Genomic DNA, 27,224 nt, shown 5'->3' on the forward strand with positions numbered 1-27,224 from the left:
AATAAGCTGTTATTTAGAAACATGGAGGTGAGCATAGCAAGAGTCTACTGAAAGAGCGGGGTGCCTCGGGTGAGCAAAGAGGGGCGGCGGGGACACTGCCCACGGCGGACGGAGGCGTGTCCCCAAAAGTCACCGTGTGGAGTCCTGACCCCCCAGCACCCCAGAAAGTGACAGTTTGGAGGTGGCGCCTTTAAAGTCACGGTAAAATGGAGTCACGGGGTGGATCCTAATCCCGCAGGACTGGAGTCCTTGAAGAAGAGGAGGTCAGGACGCCGACGCTCACAGAGGGACGACCGTGTGAGGCCGCGGGGAGGAGACGCCGTCTGCACGCCCGGGGGAGGCCTCAGGAGGCCCAGTCCCGCCCACACCTGGGTCTCGGATTCCAGCCTGCAGGACGGGACAGGAGGTGTCCGCCCTGTAAGCCCGCAGGCTGTGGTTCTGTCCCGGGAACCCACACTGACGCTCATACTGAACAACCTCTGAGCACTCTTGGCCTTCATCACAAGTGGCATAAAGCTGGTAACACAGAAGCATGCAGCCATCCAATGAGGGGCAGGAAGGACTCGCTGACGCTGGGAGGCTGCTTCTGATGCGGGGACAACAGCAGGAGGGCTCCGGGCTGAAGGCCCCGTCCCCAGCCTGTGCGGGGGAGAGGGGCACGGAGGCTGGACAGATGCCCCTGGCCCCTCTGTCCTGGGGAGCTCAGCCCTGGGAGCTAGACTCCGGGGCGACCGTCCTGACCCCGCCCCTGCTCAGGAGCTCCTCACGCCACTGTCTGAGCCTCCTACCTCCCCCGTGGCGGACACTCAGGCCGCCCATGACGGCCACTCAGGCTCTCAGTACACTCCTGCTGAACGGCCCCTGCCTCACTTTCACCCTGCTCACCTCGCTGGACTTCCCTCTTAGTCACAGAGTCCGATCCGTACAGGTCTGCCTGCCCCCGGCCCCAGCAAGTGAGGACTGGTAATCTTCAGATCATACAGCTTGATCGGCACAGGTTTACATAGTTGTCTCGGGGGCCAGTGAGTAAGGACTGAGCTTTCCTCACTAACAGATCGGAGCTGTCTCCCCTGTGATCATCGCCAGAAGGGCAGGGGGTCACAGCCCTCTGCTGGTCTCCCTCTAACCTGGGAGCCAGCCTGATGTCAGCTTCAGGTACATGACTGGTAACCTCCCCACCACAGTCCACCGCACGTGGCCGGGTCGCTCCGGGACCACCCCTTGTCCATTAAACCATCCGTGTCTCTCTCTCACCGACTCTGGGCTCTTTCTTGGGTCTTGAGTGGGGCAGGCACAGGGCTTGCCGGCCTGTGGGGTGACATTTCCGAGGCCTGTGAAATGGGAACACGGCTCTGTCTCTCAAAGCATATCAAAGGCCGGACGTCCCCTACCTGAGTTTTCTGGGCCACCTTCTGCCCTGGCGTGGTAAACACACAGGGACGCAGTCATCCCTCGGCCTGTGGGGGCAAGCCAGGGACTCACGGGTGAGAGGCCAGTGAGGGTGACCGCCTCCCCGCTGCCCCGGGGCTGAGCAATTTCCAGAAAATGCTCTCACTTTCAAAGCCGGAAAAGCCCCGGCTGACTGGGTGTTTGGTCACTCGCCCGGGGTTACGGGTCACTTTGCTAAGGGACTGATCCAGCTACCACCAATGTCTCGCTTAACACAGATCCGACATCTTACAGCTGGGGCAGGGGCATCCAACGCAGGCCTCATGGGCTGGCTTCTCTTGGAGGCCCCAGGGGCAAACTCGTTTTGACTTTCCCAGCTTCCAGAGGCCCCACATCCTTGGCCTGCAGCCTGCTTCTCCTCCATCTTCAAAGGTGGCGGCGACGAGACCTCCAGACTCTCTCGGACTCTGACCCTCCTGCCCTCCTCTTGTGGGTCCCTTGTGCTCACTTTTAGGGCCTCCCCATTCATCCAAGATGATTGCCACATCGCAGCATCCTTCCGCTGATTATACCTGCAACGTCCCCTCACCACATGGGGTCACACAGCTCCAGGTCCTGGGGACCCGTAGGCTGTATAGCTCAGGGCTCTCGAGAGACGCAGAACCAGTAGGATATCTGACTATCCCAGTCTACCTTCCTTTCTCGTGATGAACTGATCGCCCGATTACGGAGGCTGAGTCCCAGGGTCTCGGGTCTCCGGGCTGGAGGCCCCAGAGCAGGCAGTGTGGCTCCGGTCTGCAGCCATGTGGACCCGAGTCCCAGCTCAAGCGGTCAGCCGTGAAGACAGTGGACAGAGGAGCCTGGTGTGCTGCACACCACAGGCTCAGAGTCGATCACGACTCGGCAACCGAACAGCAGCTCATCGAGAAACAGCCTCCCAGACACACGTTTAACCGAATATCTGGGACCCCCAGGGGCCAGTCGAGTTGACACAGAAGATTCACCTTCACAGGCGTGGCTGCCTCGTGGGGGATTAGGTGGCAGGAGGGGTGGGCAGAAAGATAGCTTAGAGCGGGCCCCAAGCCCTCTGCCCAGCAGGGACCTCTGTCCCCACGGAGGAGGGGCTCTCTTCCCGGGGACACGGCAAGGAGGCTCTAGGAGGGAGGAGACCCTGACCGTCACCCCAACAGGGCTGGGGGCTTCTGCGAGAGTGGGGCTGGGGGCATCCTCGAGTGCATGGATGGGACGAGGTAGGAAGGGCCTGCGGGTGAAGCCAGGGGTGGGGCTGTGGGGGCTCTGGCTGCGGGTCTGCAGGCAGAGGCTTCTGGGACCCCCGCCCCACCTCCACATTGCTCCCCGTCTGCTGGGACCCCATCCCGGCCCCACGCTGGTCTCCTGACTCCCCTCCCCGCCCTGTCCCTGGTCAGCTGAGTCCCAGGCCAGAGGTTCCCCTCTGGAGGCCACCGGCCTGTTGCCCTGGGCGTCAGCTGGGCCGCCCGCAAGCCCCAGCCCTGGGGCAATAACAGCTCTGTGTCTGCACCCCAGCGGGGGCACCCTGGGTCAAGGGGGCGCCCTCGCCATGGTCTCAGCAGGCGGAAGGAGGGGTACCTTGGGCAGGGCAGGGGCCCGGCCGGGGCAGCAGGAATCACAGGCCTCCGTCCGGCTGAGATGCCTGGTCTGTGGGCAAGGGTTGGGGGCACTGCTCAGAGCGGGTGGGCTGATCCTCTGCCCCCACCCAGAGGGAGCGGGGCGGAACCTGAGTTCGAGGCAGCCTCACGTGGCTCCTAACGCAGACAGCGGGAACCCCGAGCAGAAAGGGAAGGAAGCTGCTGGCCAGGCCTGCCCCGCGCAGGAAGGGCTGTCATATGCTAGGGGTCAGCAGGCCTGGGGCCCTGCGGGCACTCGGTGGGGCACGGGGCAGGGGGCGGCCTCCAGCTGCCCAGCCCATCCTGGGAGGCTGGCCCCTGGTCTCAGCCTCTGCCCTGCACCCACCTCAACCCCTGAGACCCGAGGCCATCTCCTTGCGGAGCTCTCCCGTGGACTAGCCTTTGCTACTGCCCCGCCCCTGCTTGCAGCCACTCTCCCGGACGGACGACACCCCCGCGTCTCTGCCCCCCATGGGACCTCTCCGAGCTGCTCCTGGCTGTCCCCAGAGCCACACAGGCAGCCTCGGTAGTGCTTCCCAGCCTGGGCCCCTGGTGACATCATAGCATTGGCCAGGCTGATGGCCGCTCCAGGGTGGCCGCTGCCTGCTCTCGGCTTCCAGAACCTTCTCTGCTCCTGTTAGTTCTCTCCAGCCCTCCATCTCCTTCTGCTCTTCCCGCTCCTCCTTGGGGGTCCCTGCCCCCGCAGTGCACACCGAGCCGGGGCCTCCTCAGACCCCAGACCTCACGTCCCACTGCCCGCTGGCACCCAACGGGGCTGCAGCAGCGTCTCACACGTGCCCTCAGACGCGCTCCTCCGTGTGGGCATCTTCTGGGCGGTGTCCCCGGCCCCTCCCCTCTCTTCCCTCCACCAGCCTCCCCCACCTCTCCTGACCGGACTTCCTGCTTCCCCTCCACCACATTGCCAAACCAGGTGCCCTCTGCTTCACAGCCCTGCACAGTCCCCGCAGCTCAGAGGCCCCACGTGCTCTAGCCAGAGCCCCCGCCTCTCCCACCCTAATCTAACCCCAACCCCTAACCCGTAACCCCAACCCTAAACTAGCAGACCAGAGGGGACAGAGGCGGGGGGGGGGGTCACATGGGGAGCTGCCCACCCCCACCCCCACATAGACACACAGGAACACACACAGACACACACACCTGCCCTGGGCCTTCTCCCTGCAGGACAGAGTCTGCAACGTGACCCCACTTTACACACACACACATACACACACACACACACACACACACACATACACACACACCTGCCCTGGGCCCTGTCCCTGCAGGACAGAGTCTGCAACGTGACCCCACTTTACACACACCCACACACAGAGACACACACCTGCCCTGGGCCCTCTCCCTGCAGGACAGAGTCTGCAACGTGACCCCACTTCACAGACAAAAGACTGAGGCACAGGAGGCTGGGGAACCCTGCTCTGAGGGCTGGCGCTGGGAAGCGTCTGCTCTCGTCCGGGCTCCCACAGGCAGTTAATTGGAGAAGATCCAGGACACCCCGGGGGCTGCTCAGAGTGGGAGTCAGAGTCCTCGGCTCCCAGTCCCTCCAGGATGGAAAGTGAAAGCCTCCAGTGCCTGCTTCCCGCCCCTCAGCTCACAGTCTGGCCACGACAGAATCATCTGGTGTCCCCAGGACTGAAGCCAGGCCTGGAAGAATCAGAGCATTGTTCTGGGGACAGAGGGCGCCCCCACCCCGCCCACTCGCCCGGCTCTGCTGAGTCACCACTCCGAAGTCAGTGGGTGCCGCAGCCCTGGGCCTGTCTGTCCAGCTGCCTGGGAGGGGTGGGCACCTCGGAGGAGCTGGCACCCCCAGAGTGGGTGGGCACTGACCACCCAGCACCAGCCCGCCACTGGGACCCGGCCCTGCCCGGCCATGGGTGGAGGGTGGGTGGAGGGTGGGTGGGGGCATCAGGAAGAGCGATATGGGGTGTTTCAGGAGCAAGCGGCCCTAGGACTGGAGGGGGAGCCCACGCCGGGGGTCCTGGGGGGCGGGCTCCCCTCCACTTGTGGCCCCACCCAGGAGGCCACGTGGTCCTGCCCTGAGGAGTCAGCGATGAGGGCACCCCCTTGCTCTGCTCCAAGGACATCTCCAGGTGGACTGGGGCATGTGGAGGTTGGGCCCCTCCTCGGGGGAAGCTGGCCCAGGGTGAAGCTGTGGGCAGAGCCTGGCTGTGGCCAGCTGCCTGGTGGATGGGCCCCGGCCACATGTGGGGTGGAGGTGAGTGCAGATTTTTGGGTGGTGTCCCTCTGCCCATCTTTCCTCTGCAGGGCACCTGGAGGGCCCGTGAGTACTAAGCAGAAGCCACAGACCTTGCTCAACTCTTCCCAATGCACACAGAGTCTGTGACGAAAACCAGCAGTCCAGGCCAGCCCAGCCCAGCAGACTGGGGAAGAACAGAGCTGCCCCCAACCCGGCCCTCAGCCCTGGAGCCTCCCGAGTCCAGCCGCCCTGCCCTCCCAACCCAGCCTGGACCCAGTCTCTCTGGGGCCTCCGCCCAGCACCCCCTTGACCTGCCCACTTCCTCTCACTGTCTTGCCCGACCAGCACCACTGCCAGCTGACTCACCCCCGTCCCCTTCGTGGCCTTGCTCTGACCTTGCCCCACATGTCCACGTGCCTCGGGGACACCTGTTCCAGCAGGACCAGCACCACACATGCTCCGGACCTCAAACTGAGCTCCCTGGGGCTTTCCTGGAGGTCCAGGGCCTAGGGACCCACCTGCCGATGCAGAGGGCATGGCTTCGATCCCTGGTGTGGGGAGATTCCACTTGCCACAGGGCAGCTGAGCCCCTGTGCCCTAATTACGCAGCCCGAGCTCTAGAGCCCGGGGTCTATAGCAAGAGCAGCCCCCGCTCGCTGAGGTGAGACCAGACCCACGCAGCAGTGAAGACCCGGCGCAGCCAAGAAAGACAAGGGAGTCTAAAGACGGAGCCTACTGCCATCTCCTCCACGTTCCGCATTCCAACAAACGACAGCGCTTGTGGCGGGGCGGAGAAATACCCCTCCCCAAGCCGTCCACGCCCCACCTGCCTACACCTGCGGAGTGTGACCTGCCGTGGCCAAGGGCCCTCTGGGGCGAGCGAGCTGAGGACCTTGAGCAGGACAGGGTCCTGGGCTCCCTGCGTGGGTCCAGGGCCACGGCAGGGGTCTCTGTAAGAGAAGGTGCACCAGCAGCCCGAAGGATGGAAGAGGGACCGCAGCCAGGCCCACGGCACCTCCAGAAGCAGAAGCAGCAGGAACAGGCCAACCCTGGGTCCTGCAGCAGGAAGCAGCCTGCCACACCTGATTTTAGCCCAAAGCGGCCGAGTTCAGACTCGGGGTCTCCAAGCTGCGCGGCGTGACTCTGCGGACTGTGGGGCTTTTTCCGGCAGCCACGGGACCCTGACAGGAGCGCCTCTCCTCACCTTCAGGAGAGAGGAGGCAGAAACGGTCAGTGCAGCCTGGCCCTCTTCCTCACCCCCTGCGTCCACCCATCTCTGTCTGTGGTCAGTCTGTCCGCCCGTTCCTAAGGCACCACCCTCGCCAGGCCCACACCCTCCCCTGGAGGACAGCCAGGCCACCGTCACATGCAGGAGGTGGGGGACGTCACCCCGGGCCTCTGCTCTCTCCACGTCCCCGTGGCTCTCATGGCCTGCCTGAGAGCCGGCCTCCTGGGGTCCACACAGCATCGTTTGGTGGGTGCTTGTGGGTGCTTTGACTATGCCAAAGCCTTTGACTGTGTGGATCACAATAAACTGTAAAAAATTATGAAAGAGATAGGAATATCAGACCATCTGACCTGCCTCTTCCATCTGACCTGCTTCTTGAGAAATGCAAGTCAGGAAGCAACAGTTAGAACTGGACATGGAACAACAGACTGGTTCCAAATAGGAAAAGGAGTATGTCAAGACTGTATATTTTCACCCTGCTTATTTAACTTATATGCAGAGTACATCGTGAGAAATGCTGGGCTGGAAGAAGCACAAGCTGGATTCAAGATTGCCGGGAGAGATATCAGTAACCTCAGATATGCAGAGGACACCACCCTTATGGCAGAAAGGGAAGAGGAACTAAAGAGCCTCTTGATGAAAGTGAAAGAGCGGAGTGAAAAAGTTGGCTTAAAGCTCAACATTCAAAAAACTAAGATCATGGCATCTGGTCCCATCACTTCATGGCAAATAGACGGGAAAACAATGGAAACAGTGGCAGACTTTATTTTTTGGGGGGCTCCAAAATCATGGCAGATGGTGACTGCAGCCATCAAATTAAAATGTGCTTACTCCTTGGAAGGAAAGTTATGACCAACCTAGATAGCATATTAAAAAGCAGGGACATTACTTTGCCAACAAAGGTCTGTCCCGTCAAGGCTATGGTTTTTCCAGTGATCATGTATGGATGTGAGAGTTGGATTGTGAAGAAAGTTGAGCACCGAAGAATTGATGCTTTTGAACTGTGGTGTTGGAGAAGACTCTTAAGAGTCCCTTGGACTGCAAGGAAATCCAACCAGTCCATCCTAAAGGAAATCAGTACTGAATATTCATTGGAAGGACTGACGCTGAAGCTGAGGCTTCAGTACTTTGGCCCCCTGATGTGAAGAGCCGACTGATTGGAAAAAGACCTGGTGCTGGGAAAGGTTGAAGGCGGGAGGAGAAGGGACGACAGAGGGTGAGATGGCTGGATGGCATCACCAACTCAACGGACATGAGTTTGCACAAACTTCAGGAGACGGGGAAGGACAGAGGAGCCTGGTATGCTGCAGTCCGTGGGGTCACAAAGCGTCGGACACAACTTATCGAATGAACAACAAACAAGAGTTCCTATAAACATAAAGAGTTCCCCAGCACACTCACACACAGACGCGCGTGCGCGCACGTGCGCACACACACACACACGTCCCCAGTGATAACATCTGGCATTACTGATGCATTTGCTAAAATTGATGAGCCAACGTGTGCATGTGTGTTAGTCACTTAATCGTGTCCGACTCTTTGCGACCTCATGGCCTGTCGCCCCCCAGGCTCCTCTGTCCGTGGAATTCTCCAGGCAAGAATACTGGAGTGGGTTGCCATTTCCTTCTTCAGAGCCAATATTGATACCTGTTTATCAGCCAGCGTCCATAGGTGACATTAAGGCTCATTCCTTGAGCTGTACACTCTGTGGGTTTTGAGAAATCCAGAGGGTCCCGTGTCCACCCTTAAACCATCAGCAGCGCCCTTCACCTGCCCTCGCAAGGACTGTGCTGAGTCTCCCCGGGATCCTCCTGCCCTCCCCCACCCCCAAATCGCCGATTCTTTCACTGTCTCAGTGGCCTTGCCTTTTCCATGATGCCACACGGTTGGAACCGCACAGACAGTGGCCTTTTCAAACTGGCTTCTTTCACTCACAAATGTGCGTATATGTGTGTCTTTTCGTGGCTTGATAGCTCATTTCTCTTTAGTGCTGAATGATATTCCACTAGACGTGAATTTGGGCAAACTCCAGGAGATGGGGAGGGACAGGGAGGCCTGGTGTGCTGCAGTCCATGGGGCCGCAGAGAGTCGGATATGTCTGGGCAGCTGCGCAACAGCAGCAACAAAGTCCCATTGTCTGATGGACCACAGTGTATTTTTCTATCCACCTGCTGAAGGGCATCTTAGTGGCTCCCAGATTTGGCAATTAAGCAGAACGCAGCTTTAAACATTCACGGGCAGGTTTTCGCGTAGATTCAAGTTTTCATCTCCTTTGTGTATGTTCCAAGGAGCACGGCTGCTGGACCATATGCTAAGAGTAGGTTTGGTTTTGTAAGAAACCGCTAAACTCTCTTCCAAAGCAGCGGGGCCGTCGGCATCCCCACCGGGACGGATGTCAGTTCCTATTGCCCCATGTCCCCGCCAGCACTTGGTGTTGTAAGGGTCTGGCGGCTCCTGACGGTGTGCAGAGGTGCCTGGCTATGGGTCTCCAGCCCTGCAGACCCGAATGTCTCTCCATGGGCTCCCCTAGGTTCTGGACTTCTCACTTGCTAAGGCATCTGTTCTTGTTCACTTGCTGATTGTTGGGTTTTAAGAGTTTTCAGGTATTTGGGGCACCTCCCTGGTGGTCCAGTGGCTAAGATTCTATTCTGCCAGTGCAGGGGTCCAGGTTCACCTCCTCGTCAGGGGGCTAGATCCCACAAGCCACAGCTAAAGATCTTGCAGGCTGAAACTAAGATACAGCATAGCCCAACAAGCAATTGCTTTTTTAAGAAGAGTTTTCATGTATTTGGGTGTCAGAGGCCTGTTTCTCATCTGCGGCCCTTCTTCTTCTCCTCCTAACTCTGTCCTCTTTCACAGATTTGGTGGGTTTCATGCATTCCTATTTAAACCACAAATCTGTGTGGGTTTCAAGGTCACGAAGGTAGCCTCCTTGTCTTATTCCCCTGAGAAGTTAACCATTGACCTAACTGACCTAAGGGCTTCCCAGGTCACGCAGTGGTAAAGAACCCACTTGCCAATGCAGGACACACAAGAGACTCAGGTCTTATCCCTGGGTCGGGAAGATTCCCTGGAGAAGGAAATGGCAACCTGCTACAGTATTCTTGCTTGGAAAATCTCATGGACAGAGAAGCCTGTCCGGCTACAGTCCCTGGAGTTGCAGAGTCAGACGTGATTGAGTGACCGAGTACAACATGACTGACCTGGGGATTTGCCACATGGGACTGAGAGCTGCGTGCGGTGTAAGAGAGGGATCAAGTCCTCCCGTGATGCTGGGAAAGACCGAGGGCAGGAGGAAAAGGGGCAACAGAAGATGAGATGGTTGGATGGCATCACCGAGTCAATGGACATGAGTTTGAGCAAACTCTTGGAAGATGGTGAAGGACAGGGAGGCCTGGCGTGCTGCAGCCCGTGGGGTCACAAAGAGTCGGACACGACTGAGTGATGGAAAAACAAAAGCCGGCCCCTGCTCCTCAGTGCGAGGCTCTCCGGCTCCCCCGTCCATCCACCTGTCTTTCTGCATCAATACGCACTGTCTCATCAGCAGCTCTTGACAAGAGCGGCTCTCTCTTCACTGACACTGCTCTCCTCCAGGCCACGTCGCTAGGCCCGTGGTCACTGCTGAGTCCCCCCTCCACCTGGTCCGTCGTCAGCACCCCCCACCACGTTTCATTCAGCGTCCAGGCCCCCCTCTTGTTCCCAGCTGCTCCCACTGTCTCCTTTGCTGGTTGCCCCTCGATTCTCTGACCTCATGCAGCCTGGACCCCTCGGGGCTAGTCTGTCTGCCCTTTGCTGGCAGTCACGTCTGACCTCCCTGCTCAGAAACTGCTGAGCGCTGATGACTCAAGTTTCTGTCTCAGCTTGGGTCTCTTCCCTCAACCCCCAGCCGCTGAGCTGCTGCCCCTTGGCGATGCCACTGCCCATCCCCGGGGCAACATCCTCCCAGCATGACCCTAACCTCCCAAATGGACGGAGCTCCTGGGCTTCCTCCCCCGCCCCTCCTCCTGCTTCTGACCCATCTCGGTAGGTAACAGGCCATCCTTTCGGCCAGTCTGGGCACATGTGAGTCAGTGTCAAGCCCTCCGCTGGACACCATTTTTCCAATCCACAAGGAAATCCTACAACCACCCCTCCAACCTCAAAAGTCCTTCCGGAGCCCAGCTGCTTCTCACAGCCTCCTTGGTCACTGCCTGGTCCAGGCCATCCCAGCCCCCACGGCCGGATGGGAGCCCAAGCCTCCCAACTGGCCCACTGCCGCCCCCCTTGCAGGGCAGCTCCGCTCTGACCCCTGACCTCGTCCCTCCTGCCCCCCAGCCCCGCCTGGGCTCAGCTGAGTTAACAGGCTTCCTCGAGGCTTCCCTGATTGCAACACGCCTTCCTGTCACCCGAGGCCCCTCCCATGCCCCCACTTTCCCCACAGCCTTCTCCCTCCAGTGACCTGTGTGAGCGCCTTTATCGTGGGTCACCTGCCTCCCCTGCCTGGAGGATAGATGCCACAGGGCAGGAAGCCAGCTCCCTTCCCTTCACTTCCACAGCACCCAGAGCTTGTCTGCCACACGGGGGGTGCTCCCTGATCACGTACGGGGGCGGAGCGGACACACAGGGTCCCAGAGGGACCGGCCCATGAGACACCAAGGAGAGGTTAAGGGTAGGGGCTGCCAATGCCAGTCTCCTCGACCCTCACCTCGGGCAGACCCCCATCTCTCACACACACACACACGTGCACGCACACATACATGTACACACACGCACACATACATGTACACACACATGCCTGGGCCAGGGCTCTCCCTCCTGGAGCACCAAGGGCTGGGCTGGGACCAGTACAGAGAGCATCTCTGCTCTGTAATAAACGGACAAGCAACCTCTGCAGGGGGTAGGGGCCTCTCCACCCTTTCGGCCACCAGAGGGTCCCTTCTCAGAGATCCCCTGCCATACTCAGGGGAAAGTCAAGGGTGTCAGCTTGCCTCCCACGAGCTCCAGCTCAGGACAGTCACAGCTGGATGCCAGATCAAGCCCGTGGCCCCTCCAACAGTTCACACTGCCTCATGCCCAGAACCCCCAGGGGCCTTGCAAATGTCTCTGAAGAAGACGATGCTCTAACTGTGTTTTCTTAGAGGCCCACCTCTGAGCACCACCGTTACAGATATCATGTCCCCACTGAGCATCGGGATCAGGCATGGTGATCAGGGGACACCAGCTTGGACTACCTTCCACCAAGTGCCAGAGTCCAGCCCAGCTAGGGCCTCAGTGACCCCTCCAACACCAGGGCCGGGTAACGACCAGTGCAAGGGTCCCAGTTCTGGGACTGTGTGGGGGACAGCCTTGGCCCCCAGGGGGCAGGGGCAGGTTCAAGGGCAAGATATGAACCTGCTTGGCCTCTGGCTTTACTCCTTCAGAACCACATCAGGGGAACCCAGCAAACATTTGTGGAATGGCTAGGAGAGGAGGCAGGGCAAAGGAAGGGCCACTCATCCGTGTTCATCAGACTGACCAGCATGGGGGGTGGTGGTGGTTAAGGCCAGGGTCCTGGTTTATTTGGTAGTTACAGAAAAGAATTCCAACCTTGCCTCTGTAAGCCACAGAACCTCAGTTAGACCCCCTTTAGGTGGGGAACTGGGAGGACCACTCAAGAGAAAGTGTCCCTGGGTGAGTCCCCTTGTGAAGATTCCCCCCGTTCACATTCTGCTCAAATGTCACCTCCTCCAAGAGGCCTGGCCCCTGTCATCTGCCTCAAGGATTAAGTACGTACTGCTGCAGCTGCTGACCTCCAACACCCCCCAAGGGAGTCCAAGGTGAAGAAGAGGAACAGGGCACTTGGTACTCAGGGGGAAGACTGGCAGACAGGTCTCCAGAGAGTTAGAGGCCTTCAGGAACTGACTTTATGAGCCCGATTTTGGCATCTCCTCACACCTAGAAAAGCATTAAACCCTTCATGGTGACACCTGTTCCTCATGACTAGCAAAGCTTCACAAGACTAGTAGAATCCTTCTGGGAAAATATGTGCTTGACCCCTTCACCAAAATCACATACGCTGACCATCCCCCTCTTCTTTGGAGCAGTTTCTCAGAGCTATCTGAGGTGCTGTCTTCTGGGCTGCAATCCTCATTTTGCCCCCAAATAACACTTAGTCGCCGCTCACACACTGTGCACTTTTAAAGTCGACAGTTCATGGCGACCGACGAAGTTACCCAGAGTAGACTGGAGCCTTGGTATATGACCAGAGGCCTCTCATACCTGTCTGCCTCCTTGGAGAGTCCAGACAAATCTAGGTAGGTGAACAGTGAAGTCTGGTATGCTGCAGTCATTGGGGTCCCAAAGAGTTGGAACAACAACTCCTGGTTCTCAGATCTCCTGTATTGGTCGATAATCCTGAGTTTTATTTGGTGGTGGAACAGGTACCTGCCCCCTTCCAACTGAAAGATACTGGCAGGGGGGTGGGGTGCAAAGATGCTGGTTGACCCAAACCAGGGCACACTCACCTAAGGTCTAGATACTGGGTGGGGCTCTGTTGAAAGATACCAGGGTTTGCTCAGTTGTAGGAGACTTGAGTGGTCTTGGCTGAAGTGGTTAGGTAAGAGGCTAATCTGACACTTTTCCTCAATAGAAAAGCTACCTTAATAGAATTTGTCAGGATAAAAGTGAAGATATTTATGACATGAGAGCTTTGCTCCAAAGGAAACGGACAACTTTCACGCTGTGCAATTTTTTAAGTCGACACCCCCATGTCAGCCACTTCGCGGCATATTCTCCTGCTGAATTTCCTTCTTCACATGACCTTCTCTGAAATGACCTGTCCGAATTCCTTTCCTTGGTAACACCCACCCCCGCTCCTTTGGCTGCGACCCAGGGTGGAGGATGGAGCTGATCCTCCCCTTAGGCAGCAGGAACTCAGCTCCCAGGCTGAGGGGTCTGGCTGTGTGTTAGCCAGACCGAGGGACTCGCTCTCCTACCCCAGAAGCTGGTAAAAACTGATCCCAAATGGCTGAACTGTGACCTGCTGTCCCCTTCCCTCCTACACACACACACACACACACACACACACACACACACACACACTCACTCCATGGCAGCCTTTGAGATTTGCCACAACGTCGGGATGGTGCCAATTTACAGAGGAGGAGAGCCCAGGGTTACCAGGGCCAGGCCAGGCCAGGTGCTGCTCTGGGGCGCGGCACTGGGGCTGGGAGGGCTGTCGCGGCGCTGGGGCTGGGAGGGCTGTGGGCCACCTGGAGAATGAGGGCGGCTGGAGCCTCCAGAGAGACCACCTGGGAGACTCCCGGGCGAAGGAAGAGCTGGGGACAAGGGCGCCCAGGGAGGGAGCAGGTGGAGCAGGAAGCCCTGGGGAGCCGTGGGGAGCCAGCCGCGCGCCTGAGGCGGGGAAGGAGCCACGGCTCCGGGAGCCACGCCCGGCTGAGGGGTCCAGCGAGGCCAGGCCCGGTCCCCTTCTGCCTCGACAGGGTCGCGGCAATTCTCCGGGTCAGCACGTGGCCCGAAGGGGGCCAGGCGGACGGCGCGCCGGAGCAGACGCAGCAGATCCCAGTCACGGGTGGCCCCGCCCCGCGCCGGCTCGGCCCCGCCCCTCATCGCTCAGGCCCCGCCCCGCGCCGGCCCGGCCCCGCCCCTCATCGCTCAGGCCCCGCCCCGCGCCGGCCCGGCCCCGCTCCCCGTCGCCGGCCGCAGCCCACGTGACCAGCCCCGGTGCAAACAAGCGGGTCAGCTGACGCGGCCCAACTGCGCCGTCATCCCGGCTATAAGCGCGCGACCTCTCGGGCTCTCCGCTTCGACCGGGCCGCCGCCGCCATGCAGACGCCCAGCCTGCTGCCGCTGCTGCTCGCCCTCGGCCTGCTGGCCGCGCCCGCCGCCGCGGTCATCAGGTGAGCCGCGCAGCTCGCGCACCCCGCGGACGCTCGCGCACCCCGCGGACGCCCGCGCACCCCTGTGCCCCGGCCGGGGTGCAGCTGGGCCGCCCCCGGGGCCTAACCCTCCTGTGGGGCCTACCCGCGGGCGGGGCGAGGGAGCTCTGCAGGTGCGGGGCTCGCCCGGGAGTCCGTGCGTCCTCTCCTCCCTGCCATCATGGGGTGGGGACCGGAGGTAGCAGGAGGGCTGTGACTGGGAGTCGGCTCAGCTTCCCCAGGACAGGTAGGGTGGGAGCCTGTGCTCAGGGGCCCGCACTCGGCTGGAAGACGGGAGACCCAGAGGCAGGCCCAGGAGGCCCCTGAGCTTGGGTAAGTCTTTTTTGCGCCTAGGGTTTCCTTTCCCAGCTGTGAACTGGGCCTGGCCTGATCCCGGTCTGTTCAGCCTATGAGATCTTCCCACAGGCCCTGGGCCGGTTGGAGGACCCTCTGGACACCAGGAGGCCCTCAGGGTCGTGAGGGAGTCAGCCTAAGGATGGATCTGGGGGAGTGGCCCAGCTGGCCAGGCCCTGGGTGGCTTCCCCCACTGCTGGGCTGGGGCTCTGTCCCACCAACACCTGCTGCCTCAGTAAAGACCACGCCCTCCCCAGGCTTGGGGGCCCCCACTGGATCCAGTGAGGCCGAGGACTATCAGGCTGGTCCAGGGCTGTGCCATGCTGCGTCAGCAAGACAGAGGGTCCCCCCGCCCTCCAGGCCTTGCCAGGCAGGCTGCTTGCCCAGCAGGAGAGGGATGCAGAGGGCCCACCCTCTTCTGCCCTGCCCCCACCCTTACCCAGGCCTGCAGCCTTAGTGCTGGACCTGGGCCGGCATTCTTCCAGCTCTGCTGTGGGCCTTTGCCTGTGGGCAGGTGGGTGGGGTCTCGGGGCTGCAGCAGACTTGAGCCTTGCCAAAAGGCTGTCTTGTGTGGGCCCCTGCGTAGGCTGTGGCCTGGGGGCAAGTAGCCCTAGCTGGAGCAGTTGTGGGGAGCAGCTGCAGGCCTGAACCTGCCCTGGCCTCACCCCCAGGCCTTCCACTGGGGACACGAGCCTGGAGCTTCTCAGGTTGGGGCAGCTGAACCGGAGCCCCCGCATCTTCATGTCCGGGGGAACTGCTGGCATCTGTCTCCTTAGTTACTGGAGGGTGTGGCCCCCTCCCCCGCCCCCAGACAAGAAGCCCAGGCTCTCCCAGCCTGTCCCTTCTTAGGCAAGAGGCCAGGCCCACATCTCCCTGGAGCTTGCCCTTGGCCTGCTGGGAGGAGCCACTGTGACCTTGAACTCGCAGATCCCCAGGCTGGGGAGACGCTTCATCCAGCAGCTCCTCTTGCTCAGGTGGTCTCCTGTGCCACTTCCTGGGGCAAGTTCAGACCCCTGTGGAGCTGGGGGTGGAGAAGGACCCCTCACGCTGCCCCTGCTGCTGGGCAGACCACCCAGGCTGGCGTGTGCTGGGCGGTGGGGCTCCTGGGAAGGGTCCTCCAAGGAGGGGCACCGGGCCCTGCGTGGAGTGTGGCCAGCCTAGCAGCCCCCACCTCCAGGTCCCAGGTGTCAACCTTGACCTCCAGCAGCCTGCTTAATGGGGAGAGAGTGACGGGGTTCGGTGAGGCCTGGAAGGAAAGGGGGGTCCTTTGAGGGGTCTGGGGGTGGTCAGGGAGACCTGGCTGCTCGGAGTGGGTGGCCTGGAAGTCCCCTCTGGCGGCCAGAAGGTGGCCCCCCCGCAAGTCAGACAGGTGAGCTGGGACCCATCTCTGGGGTGTCTGGAGGATGTGGGCCACGCAGATGGGGCCCCGCGGAGGGCTTTGGGCAGGCGCGATAGCTGACCGCTGACCCTGGACCCACTCAGAGTGGGGACGGGAGACCACAGCGGTGCGTGTTGGAGCCCCCAGTGTCTGGGGGGTGGTGGGGAGCAGGCGTGCTGGGCCTCCAGCTTGGTCGTGGGTGTGGGAGCCTCCCGGTGGGCTGTGCACCAGCCAGCCCTGACGAGCCTGACCTCCGTCTTGACAGGATCCCACTGCAGAAGTTCACATCCATCCGCCGGACCATGTCGGAGGCGATGGGCCCCGTGGAGCACCTGATCGCCAAGGGCCCCATCTCGAAATATGCCGCCGGGGAGCCTGCTGTGAGGCAGGGGCCGATTCCCGAGCTGCTCAAGAACTACATGGACGTGAGTGTGGGGCCCGGGGAGGCAGCCTGGGGCTGGGGGAACGGGCTGACTGCCCACAGCGCTGCAGGCAGGAGCTGGCTCTCAGGAAACGTTCCTGAGCCGGTATGGGTTTTGGTGAAATCCTCTGTTCTCAGCCTCCAGTGGTTTGCGAGCTTCAGCTGTGTGGGGGGCAGGGCTTCCACCCAGACACCCTTGTGATGGGCGTTTCCACGACTCCCTCCCTCCTGACTGAGGGCTGTGACCTCCCTGGCCCCAGCTCCGGGCGCCCCTGCCTGTCCTGGCCCAGGGGGCTAGGAGGGTTGGCTGGAGCAGCCTGAGTGCCTCCCTGACGTCTGCTTCCCTGCCTGCCACTGAGCATCAGCTCAGAGCCGGGCTGGCATCTTCATCCTGGTGGCCATCCCCACAGGACTGCCCTAGCGCCTGCAGCACGTGGGGGAGCCGGCCCGGCACGGAGGAGCCCGGAATCAGGCCCGGGCCTGCCTGTGAGGCTGTGGGCGGGGGCCGGGGGTCCCTGAGCTCAGTTCACCTGGGCCCGCCTGCCTGGGGGGCACCCTCCGCCCTGGAGCCCCTGTACTTGTCTTACCTGTCTTGCTGGAAGGCCTGTGGCAGCCACAGCCCCGTCCCTGCACCCTGCCTGCCTTTTCGGGCAGTGACCAGCCCGTGTGCCCACTGCTCGCAGAGGGGGAGACGAGCTCAGAGGTGGGACATTGTGGAACACACAGCGTGCTGGGGCAGGTCACCCTGGTCCCAGCTCTGGGGCCAGGCCCTCTGGGGCTGCCCAGGTGACATCCTCTCAACGCCCCCCACTCCCTGAATCTTGGGAAGCCAGCCCCTCGCTGCCCTCCGGCCTCTGGGCCACTCAAGTTTAGGGCATGTAGCTGTGCCCTCTGTCCTGCCTGGCTGGAGCCCGGGCCAGGAAGCTGTGGCCTCTTGCAGGCATGTGATCAGGCAGGGGGGCGGGGGGGTCTGCCTGGGGCCTGACCAGTTCCTGATTCCTGCCCCCCAGTATGCAGGCACACAGACACGCATGTGCACGCATACCACGGGTATGGAGATTTGCTGAGTCATTCTCTGACCCCCCCAGCCCCCCCCACCCCAAGTCTGGACACTTCTGCTGGGTCATGAGTCAGTGGTGGCCACTGCTCCCTGGAGCTAAGTGGCCAGAGAGAGACGCCCAGAGGGGCTGGAGCCAGAGCCCTGCAGTGACCCGGGGCCCGGCCTCCGTCCCTGAGATGGCAGGGCCCAGTGGACCCCAGACTCACAGACGCCCATGCCCCTGATCTCTGGGGGGCCGAGGATGGGGTCCTCCTGGAGGCGTGTTCCCCCCACATGCTCACCAGAGCCCTCACCCCTCATCTGGACCTCCCTCCAGGCTGCCTCTGCTGCCCCATGTGCACAGGGGAAACTGAGGCCCAGGGCAGTGGGGGCGGCGTGCCCGGCACTGAGGGACTCGGCCCGCCTGTGCGCCGCCGCCTCGGGGTTCCCTGGAGCCCTCTGCCCAGGGCCCTCCAGGATCAGCCATGGGGGATCCTCACTCAACCCTCATGCTGGGGAGGAGGCCTTCCCTCCTAGAGCCCTGGACCCTACCGAGGGCTTGGGCGGAGATGCCGGGGTGGGCAGCTGAGACAGCCTGCCTGGCCCTGGGCCCCTATCCTGGCCTGGGCCTTGTCTCAGCCCCGTGGGGAGCCCCGCACTCTGCCCTGACAGACCCCACCCCCAGGCCCAGTACTACGGGGAGATCGGCATCGGGACGCCCCCCCAATGCTTCACGGTCGTCTTCGACACCGGCTCCGCCAACCTGTGGGTCCCGTCCATCCACTGCAAGCTGCTGGACATCGCCTGCTGTGAGTCCGTCTGTCCCAGGGGCCTGCCGTGACCCCGGGCCGGGGCGTGCCGCCCCGACCCCGCTGCTCGCTCTCCCCTCAGGCGCTGGAGGCCAGCCATCCAGCCTCAGCCCAGCCTCTCCCGTCTTAGGGCAGAGATGTCCCAGTGGGCCTCCTGGGCCACCTGCCGCTCCCACCTCTCGGCCACACCCAACAGGCAGCCCCTCCAGATTCTCCACCCTCCTCCCTTCCTTGATGCAGGGCCAGGACCATGGGGGTCGTGGGCTGGACCACCCGCCCGGGGGCCCGTGGGATGGGCTGCGAGGGCTGGGAGGGTTGAGGCTGCAGCTGGGGCCGGGCAGGCGGGCTGACAGTCCCGCTCGGCGCAGGGGTCCACCACAAATACAACAGCGACAAGTCCAGCACGTACGTGAAGAACGGCACGACCTTCGACATCCACTACGGCTCGGGCAGCCTCTCAGGGTACCTGAGCCAGGACACTGTGTCGGTGAGTGTCTCGGGGCTGCTCGCCAGGCCGGGGGCTTCACCCCTGACCCCAGGGACAGGCAGGGGCCCACTGAGCAGGGGAGCCAGGGTCTCAGCTGAGCAGAGACCGGAGGTGAAACAGCTGGGCGAGCTTGGTGGGGGGACGTGACAGGGGCACGTGGGCCCATGTGCAGGCCAGGTGATGCTGGAAGGGCTGGCAGGAACGGCAGGCCAAGAGCCCCAGACTGCAGAAGTGAGAGTGCCGGGCGCAGGTCTGGGCCCAAGACTGGCGAGTGGCGAGGCTCCTAGCCGCACAGCCAGGCAGAGGAGCCAGAGGATGGTGAGGGGCCACCGCAGCCAGAGCTGCTGGCCAGGGGCAGCTGCCAAGGGTGTCGGGCAGGATGCTGGGCAGCGTCTGGGGAGGGCTGCAGGGCGGAGCCCCTGGTGCCTGGCCACAGGAGGTATCTGGGTTGGGAGCTGCAGGGAGCAGAGCAGAAGTTAGTCCCCTCCCAGCCCCCAGCCCCAGGAAGGCCGCGGGAGGCCTGTCCCGAGCCTTGGTGGCTGTAGAACCCTTCCTCCAGCCGGCCTGGCAGGCCCCCGCAGCTCCCTGCCGGCTGCCCTCCCCTTCCGCGTCCGCCTGGCGGGAGTGGGGGGCCTCTGCCAGGCTCTCTCTGAGCCTGAGACAGGATGTCGCGCACCCGTCCTCCGCCCCCAGCGTCAACCCCAAGCAGCCCTTTCTCCCCACATCCTGCCCTGTGTGTGTCTGCATCCTCCGCCCTGGCTTGGGGGAGGGGGTATCGTGGCCTTGAGTCCACGGTTAGATCCAGGGTTCCCCAAGGGCGGGGGGTAGGCCAGTGGGAGGGCCTGAGCTCAGGAGGAGCGCGCTGCTCCCTGCTCCCCGGCTTTGCACCCGTCCTTGAAACTGGCCAAGCGGAGCGTGGGCCCCGCACCCCTGCTGTCCTCACCCGAGTCCAGTGCAGGGTCAGCAGCCCTTTCTCCGGGACCGAGTCCCGAGCACCAGATGACGGGCACCGACCGAGCTGGCTTTCGTGGCCGTAGCTGCCCGTGCAGGGACGGGGGTGAGGAGCCACCTGGGGCCCAGCGTCGGGCTTGGTGTCCACACGGTGCCCGACGCCTGCTCGCCCTCCCCGCGGCCCGCAGGTGCCCTGTAACCCGTCCTCGTCCAGCCCGGGCGGCGTCACGGTGCAGAGACAGACCTTTGGGGAGGCCATCAAGCAGCCAGGCGTGGTCTTCATCGCGGCCAAGTTCGATGGCATCCTGGGCATGGCCTACCCCCGCATCTCCGTCAACAACGTGCTGCCTGTCTTCGACAACCTGATGCAGCAGAAGCTGGTGGACAAGAACGTCTTCTCCTTCTTCCTGAACAGGTGTGGGGGCGGGGCTCCATCGTGCCGGCTCTCCCCGTGGTCCCCTGCCAGGCGCTGAGCCGCGGCTCTCACTGCCCAATGCGTTGGCACCCTCTCACAAGTGGACAGAGAGTCCATACCGAAGGCTGGGTCTCCCCAGGGTCCCCGAACCAGGGTCCTCGAACCAGGGTCCTCCAGCAGGGCAGCCCTGGATCCGGGCTCTTGGTCATTGGGCCTGCCGCCTCTGACAGCCCGAGCTGGGCCAGGGACCCTTCCGGTCAGTCTGCCTGGTGTTCCTGGGCCCGGTGACGGGCAGGCTGGTCCCTGCCCCTGGGTCGTTTTCGGCCCAGAGGGGATCAGGCCACGAGCCCTGATCTGTGCCAGGAGCTCTGGCGGCAAGGGGGCCGGGGCTTTCCCATGAGGGTGACCCCAGAGAGCTCAGGGCGATGCTCCCACGTTGTAGAAGCAACACTTGGTGCCGGTCACGCTGGGGAGGGGTCGTTGGAAAGGGGTCTCAGTCCCCCAGCCCCTGGCCTTTTCCCAGGACAGTGCTACAGGTCCTGGGAGGGAGCCCCCAAGGGGGCAGTGTGCAGAGGTGGTAAGCGGGGGCCATGGGCAGGGGGTGGGCTGGGCAGCCTGCTGCTCCTGGTCACTGGTCACCATGCCCCACATGCCCCGTCTGGGTCTGACCCTGGGCACTTCTGGTGGAATTCCAGCTCAGAGCCTCTGGCCTGGCCTCTGTATGGATCTGGCCTCTGCCCCTTGCTCGGTCAGTGGCAAAAACTGAGCAGCTGCTGGGGCCGAGCCACCCGCTAAGTGCTGGGTGCCTGTGAGCTCTCGGGTCCCAGGGAGGCAGGCGAGGTACAGAGGACCCAGGAGCTCGGCCAGGCCTGAGGTCGGGACAGATGGCCCAGCTCTGCGACTCCCCGGGCGCGGGCGCGGGCAGGAAGTGGGGGCAGGGCGGCTGGCTTGCAAGGGCAGGGCTGAGGAGGGTACTGTGTGTCCTCCACATGTGGGTGGTGGAGGTGACGGGAGGTGGCGGCCACAGCGATGGGCGGAGGACAAGTTTGGCAAGTGCCAGAGACAGCTGGGCAGACGATGCTGAAACCACGAGTGTGACTAAGAGGTGGGGAGGGTCGGAAGCTGAAATCTGAAGTGAGAGCTGGTCTTACGGTGGTTTGGATGGAGGGCGTCCTCCAGAGCGGCAGGTGCAGAGGGCCTGGGGCAGGCGCAGTGGCTCCGCGCCGCTCAGGGCAGCCAGCCCTCCTCCTGGGAGCCCCTGGTTTTCCTTCCAGGCCTGTGAGGTCCCCGCCCCAGGGCCCCTAGCACTCGCGTCCTCCTCTGCCTGCTGGCCCAACCCTGGTCGTCCTCAGGGGGCAAACTGGGACCCCTCGCGGTCCAGGCAGGATCTCCTGTCAGGAAGGAGCTTGGCCTGTGGTCCCCGGGGTGTGAGATTGGAGCACTCCCCCACCTCCCCCCGCCGGCTTCTCCCACCCCAGCACGCCCAGGAAGGGCCCCTCTCTGGGTCACCTTCTGAGGGCCCCGCACCTGCCCTGACCCCCGTGCCCATCCAGCCCGGCCACCTGCAGGCTGGACGCCTGGCACAGAGGTGGGCAGGGCATCTGACTGCCGCCTCCTCCCTGGCAGGGACCCGAAAGCCCAGCCCGGGGGGGAGCTGATGCTGGGCGGGACCGACTCCAAGTACTACAGAGGCAGCCTGACCTACCACAACGTCACCCGCAAGGCCTACTGGCAGATCCACGTGGACCAGTGAGTGTGGGGCGGGGTCCCGCCTTCAGCTCCGCAGGGTGGGGCGCAGCTCGTGGGGTCCCTGCCCGTGGCCTTGCATGCGGCAGGGGCTTCTGGGGCTCCAGGGGGCTGGCCCGGGGGACCTGGGCCCCGTGTCCTGCCAGCCCCAGGTGCTTTCTGCCACCTCCCGATGTCCAGCCTGTGGGCCCCCTGCACACAGCCCCCTCGGGTGACCTGTCCTTGGCTCCTCCAGCCCCCTCCCCACGCCCCCTAAATCTGCTCACGACCCAGTCCTCCGGGGGCAGGTGGGGGCTCCGGGGGCCCTGGGAGGGGACTCAGGCCCCGCCCCTCCCTGCAGGCTGGACGTGGGCAGCAGTCTGACCGTGTGCAAGGGAGGCTGTGAGGCTATCGTGGACACGGGCACGTCCCTGATCGTGGGCCCTGTGGAGGAGGTGCGGGAGCTGCAGAAGGCCATCGGGGCCGTGCCGCTGATCCAGGGCGAGGTGAGCGCCGGCAGGGCTGGGGAGGCGGGCAGCCCCACCGCCGGGCCCGCCCCGTACACCGGCTCCCCTCTCCCCACCCTCTGCAGTACATGGTTCCCTGCGAGAAGGTGTCCAGCCTGCCTCAGGTCACCCTGAAACTGGGGGGTAAGGACTACACACTGTCCCCGGAGGACTACACGCTCAAGGTGAGCGGGGCCCACGGGGCGCGGGGTGCAGACGCCCTGGGGCGCGGCCCGGGCGGCAGCCAGTGGTGACCGGTGTTGCTGGCACAGGTGTCGCAGGCCGGGACGACCGTGTGCCTGAGCGGCTTCATGGGTATGGACATCCCGCCGCCCGGCGGGCCGCTCTGGATCCTGGGCGACGTCTTCATCGGGCGCTACTACACCGTGTTCGACCGCGACCAGAACCGGGTGGGCTTGGCTGAGGCTGCCCGGCTCTAGCTGGCCCCCGCCCGCTGCTGGAGTCTGGAGGAGGAGGCTGCCCCACCACACACCCACACACACTCACGCTCACACTGCACTCACACTCACACCGCACCGATTATCCCGAGGCCCGTCGGGCCGCAGTTCTGCTCTGTGGGTTCCCCTCCCTGGTGTCTGAAATGCTGCTTGCTGGTCTGTCTGTCTGTCTGTCTGATGGAGAGGCGGCCTGGGGCAGCCGGCAGCTCCGGTGCACAGAGTCCTCTCTCTGACTTGGAAGACACAGCTTGTTGGGCGGCTGTGTCCCGGGACCCCTGCCCTGGGTGATTCCCTCGGGCCCAGCTACCCTCCTGGTCACTCCGCCCCACAGCTCGGGCCCCTGCCGCCCGCCTGTTCATCCTGGACGCCCTGAGGAAGGGCCCGCCAAGGCCTGAGGACAAGCTGGCAAGGGTGGCAGGGACCAGAAGCCAGTCTCACGAAGCCTGCAGGGCCATGCGGGGGCTCGCCTTGTCGCACAGGGTGTCCAAGGCATTCTCTGGCCCTGGGGAGGGGGGTGGCACTGGATGGGAAGGGTCTGGGGCCGGCCTTCTTCGCGGCTGCCCCTTTCTTGAGTGGCTGGGAGCCAAAGTTGGCACGAAAATAAAGCCGTTGAGGCCTATGCCCAAGTGTCGACGTGTTTTGTGCCTAGTGGGGAGGGCGTGCTCCCCGTGGAGGCGGGGGAGGAGCTGGTGCTCGCAGCCCTGCCCTCACCTCAAAGGGAGGGCAGGCTCAGTCTGGGGTGCCCGGGGCCCAGGCCAGGCCCGGACCAGACACTTTGGCCTTCCGCCCAGCCTCGTGGCCGAGGTTTGCTGCTGGGGGTGCCAGCTCTTGGGGGGCTCTGATGCAGTGACCAGTGAGGGGGGCCTGTCTCGTGAGCACCTGCACTGAGGCATGGTTTTCGGGTCCAGGCAAGAGCCCACCACCCCTCCTTAGAAAGTGTTCCCCGAGTCCCCTGCACACCTGACTGGGGCCTTGGGAGGGGCCTGATGGGGCGGGTGGCGCCTGGGCAGCCTGCCTCCCTCTCGGGCCTCCTCGCCAGCCCGTGGAAGCAGTGTCTCTGTGAGTAAGCCCTGCCAATCCTGGAGCAGGCCAGCCTGTGTCCTGGGGTGGCAGCGTCCACACAGGAGTCCCCTCAGGCTGGTCTGGCCTGTTTGCTAGAAGCCGTGGGGGTTGGTCAGAGCGGTTGCAGAGCCAGGAGGTTTTGAGGGATAAGTAGGAGCCTGTGAACGCTTGGTGATGAGGCAGATGCCTCCGGGATAGGTAACTCGACCCTGCGTGGAGCCCACCCCCCCTGCAAGGGTAGGGCTCTGATGTGACGTTTGTCCCCGTTCTGGTACCGTCTCAGCCGGCAGGGCTGTGGCTGTCACCGGCCTGGCCCCAAGGGGCCTGGAGACCACACCCCAAAGCCGGGCCCTCGCAGGCGTCTTCCAGAATTGCAAGAGGGATCGTGAGCGCGCGCCCAGTATTCCCTGCACCTGAAATTTGAGCCAGGAGTGGGCAGAGCTCTGCAGGGCTGCAGGGCTCCTGGGAGACAGTTGTCAGCACCGCAACCTGGGAGCCTGCAGGGCGGAGCTGCCAGGAAGGAGGCCGCCCGCCCCTCACGTCCCGCCCCTTGACCGAGCAGGCCTCTCTGTCCTCAAAGCCTCCCACCCCCCCAAGGTTGGCAGGGGCCCCCTCCTCCACCTGCCTCGCTCACTGAAACTGGGCAGAAGGGGGCCCATGTGTCCTCCCCTCGGGGACGCAAGGACAAGGCCCCCAAACGCCACGTGGGTTATTAGCGCAGGCTGAGCCCCCAGCTCCTAACCCAGACCGGCATGGCACCGGTGTCCTGCTCAGAGTCGGCTCCACCCAGCTGGCCGGGTTTCTCTGGACCCTGGAGTCTGACTCTGGGCTCAGACCCAGTTTCTGGGACCCAACCCTGAGCCTCAAGGCTCTGTCCCGGGAAGGTGGGTGACAGCTGGGCATTCCCGGCCGCGGGCCTGATGGATGCCAGGAGGAGCCGAGCACAGGGTCTGGCGTTTGGCCGCTCCAAACGCTGGCTCTTACTCTGGCTGGCTCGGCCCTGCTCTGCACCAGCCCAGCGGGCTCCGGTGGACACGTCCTGCCAGGAGGACACCCAGTGTGAGCTCTCAGGAGCTGATCTGAGTCCAGCGCCTTCCCTTGGCTGCTCTGGTGAAGGCTCGTGGGATGACGCATCCTGGGCAGTGGGCTGGGGGTCGGGGGCAGGGTGGTTGGAGTTGGGAGAGGCGGCCTGGCTCCACCCAGTGACCAGAAGCAGACCCCTGTGGGCCTGGTGCCCTCTCCCACGCCCGAGGACCAGCTGGACTCGGGCAGGCCAGCCCGTCAGCCTTGCAACCTGCCCAGCCCTGGGCAGTGCCTCGCCCAGGGAGCCCAGCAGGGAGACCAGGTTCCCAGGCCACACACAGGCTCACTGGCCCCTTAGGTCAGGTGCCATCTGAGACGGGTCTGGCCACCCCCGGGCCAGGCCCTTGGAAAGGGGTTGCTGGTGGATGGGTGGGGGAGAACTGAGCCCAGCTTCCCAGAAGTCCCATCGCCCTCTCACCTGTGGGCCCGGGCCTGCCGAGCAGGTGGTCAGGCAGGGCGGGATGTTGCTCTGGGACCCTGTTCCCTGGAAGACAGTTTTAGCAACATCTTTAAAGCCAGCTGTTTGTGGGCTCCTGATCAGCCCCTACCAGGGCCAGGCCAGGGGCCAGAGGGGTGAGGGCTGAGCAGGGGAGGGGAGGGCCTGGCCAGGAGAGGGGGCCTGACCAGGGAAGAGCCTGCAAACAAAGGCTCGGGCTCTCGAGAGAAGGGGCTTCAGAGAGGGCCTGGCACAGGCAGGCCAGGACTCTGAGGAGGAGGGGCCCCTGGGAAGGAGCCAGGCTGGGAGAAGAGGGGGCCCTGGAGACAAGGGAGGTGGGTCAAGCCGGTCAGAGCAGAAGCGGCCTTCACGGGCGGAAGGGCTCAGAGCCTGTGGGGGGAACAAGGGCTCGGAGAGGCGGGCACAGGCTACCACCGGGAGGACGACTGTGTGGGGCAGGGGTGGAGGCAGGGCCGCTGCTCCTAGGGGCAGCCAGTTGGAGAGGAGGACCACCTCAGGAGGCCCCTGTGCAGCAAGGAGGGGGCCAGGGCTTTCCCATGGCAAGGGTGTGGTTGGGATGACCGCAGGGAGGGCAAGCCATGCCAGGCAAGTGTCAGAGTGGCAGGGAGGTGGTGTAGATGAGGCTGGGGGCCCGGGAGGGGGCAGAGGGCGACAGAGTCCGCAGGCAGCTTGGGCAGGTGGGGGGCCTGAGCTCCAGGGGCACGAGTGTCACCGGGCCCGGGAAGGGACACCTGGCCCCAGGGGCAAAGAGACCTGTCAGGTGAGGGGTCACGGCCTCCAAGACTAGACTTCGCGAGGGAGCCACCTTACCTGGGCTCACGCAGGGGCTCCAGGCTTGGGGAGCTTGAGTTCAGATCTGGGGGAAAGTGGGGGCAGGAACTTGGAGGGGGTGGGCTCAGGAAGGACAGAGTCCCGGGCCTGGGGCAGGGGCAAGACTGGGCAGTGGGGGCTCGGGTGGGGGCCTGGCGAGGGGCACCCTGCTTGGGGAAGTGCTGCAGTTGGGGGCCCCAGGGCTGGGAGGGGCCCGAGACTCACGAGGAACTAGGGCCCTGGTGGGGACTTGGATAGGAGCGGGGTCCTGTGGGGACAGGTGCGCAGACAGCCTGGCTAGACGTGAGCACTGACTTGGTGAGGACAGGCTGGGGGCACCTGGGCTCTGTGGGCAGAGGGCTTGGGGAGGTCCAGACACCCACCCAGCCTGGGGCTAGGTGGGTGGGGGCAAGGGCTGGGGTGCAGAGAGAGCCCATGGAGCAGGAACTCACCAGAAGGGGCAGCACAGAGGGGAAGGGTCCTGGGAACCCGGGAAGGGTCCTGGGAACCCGGCCAGGGCGAGACGGGGGAAGCACAGGAGGAGGAAAGGGCTCTCCGCAGCGGGACAGGTGGGACGGCTCAGCGAGGGGCTGGGGGCTCAGACAGAGGGAGGAGGCAGGCAGCGGGGTGGGGTCCGGGAGACTCAGGCGGGTGGCGCGGGCACGGGGTCTGGGCGCTGCGGGAGAGCCCATCCCTGCCCAGCTCTGCCCACCCGCGAGGGTCACCGCTTCCGGCCGGCGCCCGCAGCGCCCACCCCACCGGCGGGAGGAGGCGGGGAGGTGGCTGTGCCCGCCGCCGCCGCCGTGAGTCAGGCTTGGGCTGCAGCCGGCGGCTGGCCCTGGCGCTGCGGAGGGCGCGCAGGCGGCGGAGGAGCGGCGCTGCCAGCCCGCGCCCCT

The 27,224-nt window shown here is 63.6% G+C and overlaps 1 protein-coding gene across 1 annotated transcript; it reads left to right on the forward strand.

Moving 5' to 3' along the window:
* Positions 14,189-23,540, forward strand: CTSD (cathepsin D). The gene is made up of 9 exons (XM_018043344.1): positions 14,189-14,355; positions 16,371-16,530; positions 18,251-18,374; positions 18,743-18,861; positions 20,001-20,227; positions 21,854-21,976; positions 22,314-22,458; positions 22,545-22,643; positions 22,731-23,540. The coding sequence occupies exons 1-9, from the start codon at positions 14,282-14,284 to the stop codon at positions 22,896-22,898; spliced, it is 1,239 nt and encodes a 412-aa protein (XP_017898833.1). The 5' UTR covers positions 14,189-14,281; the 3' UTR covers positions 22,899-23,540.

This window comes from Capra hircus, chromosome 29 (assembly GCF_001704415.2).
Source record: "Capra hircus breed San Clemente chromosome 29, ASM170441v1, whole genome shotgun sequence".
Taxonomy (NCBI): Eukaryota; Metazoa; Chordata; class Mammalia; order Artiodactyla; family Bovidae; genus Capra; species Capra hircus.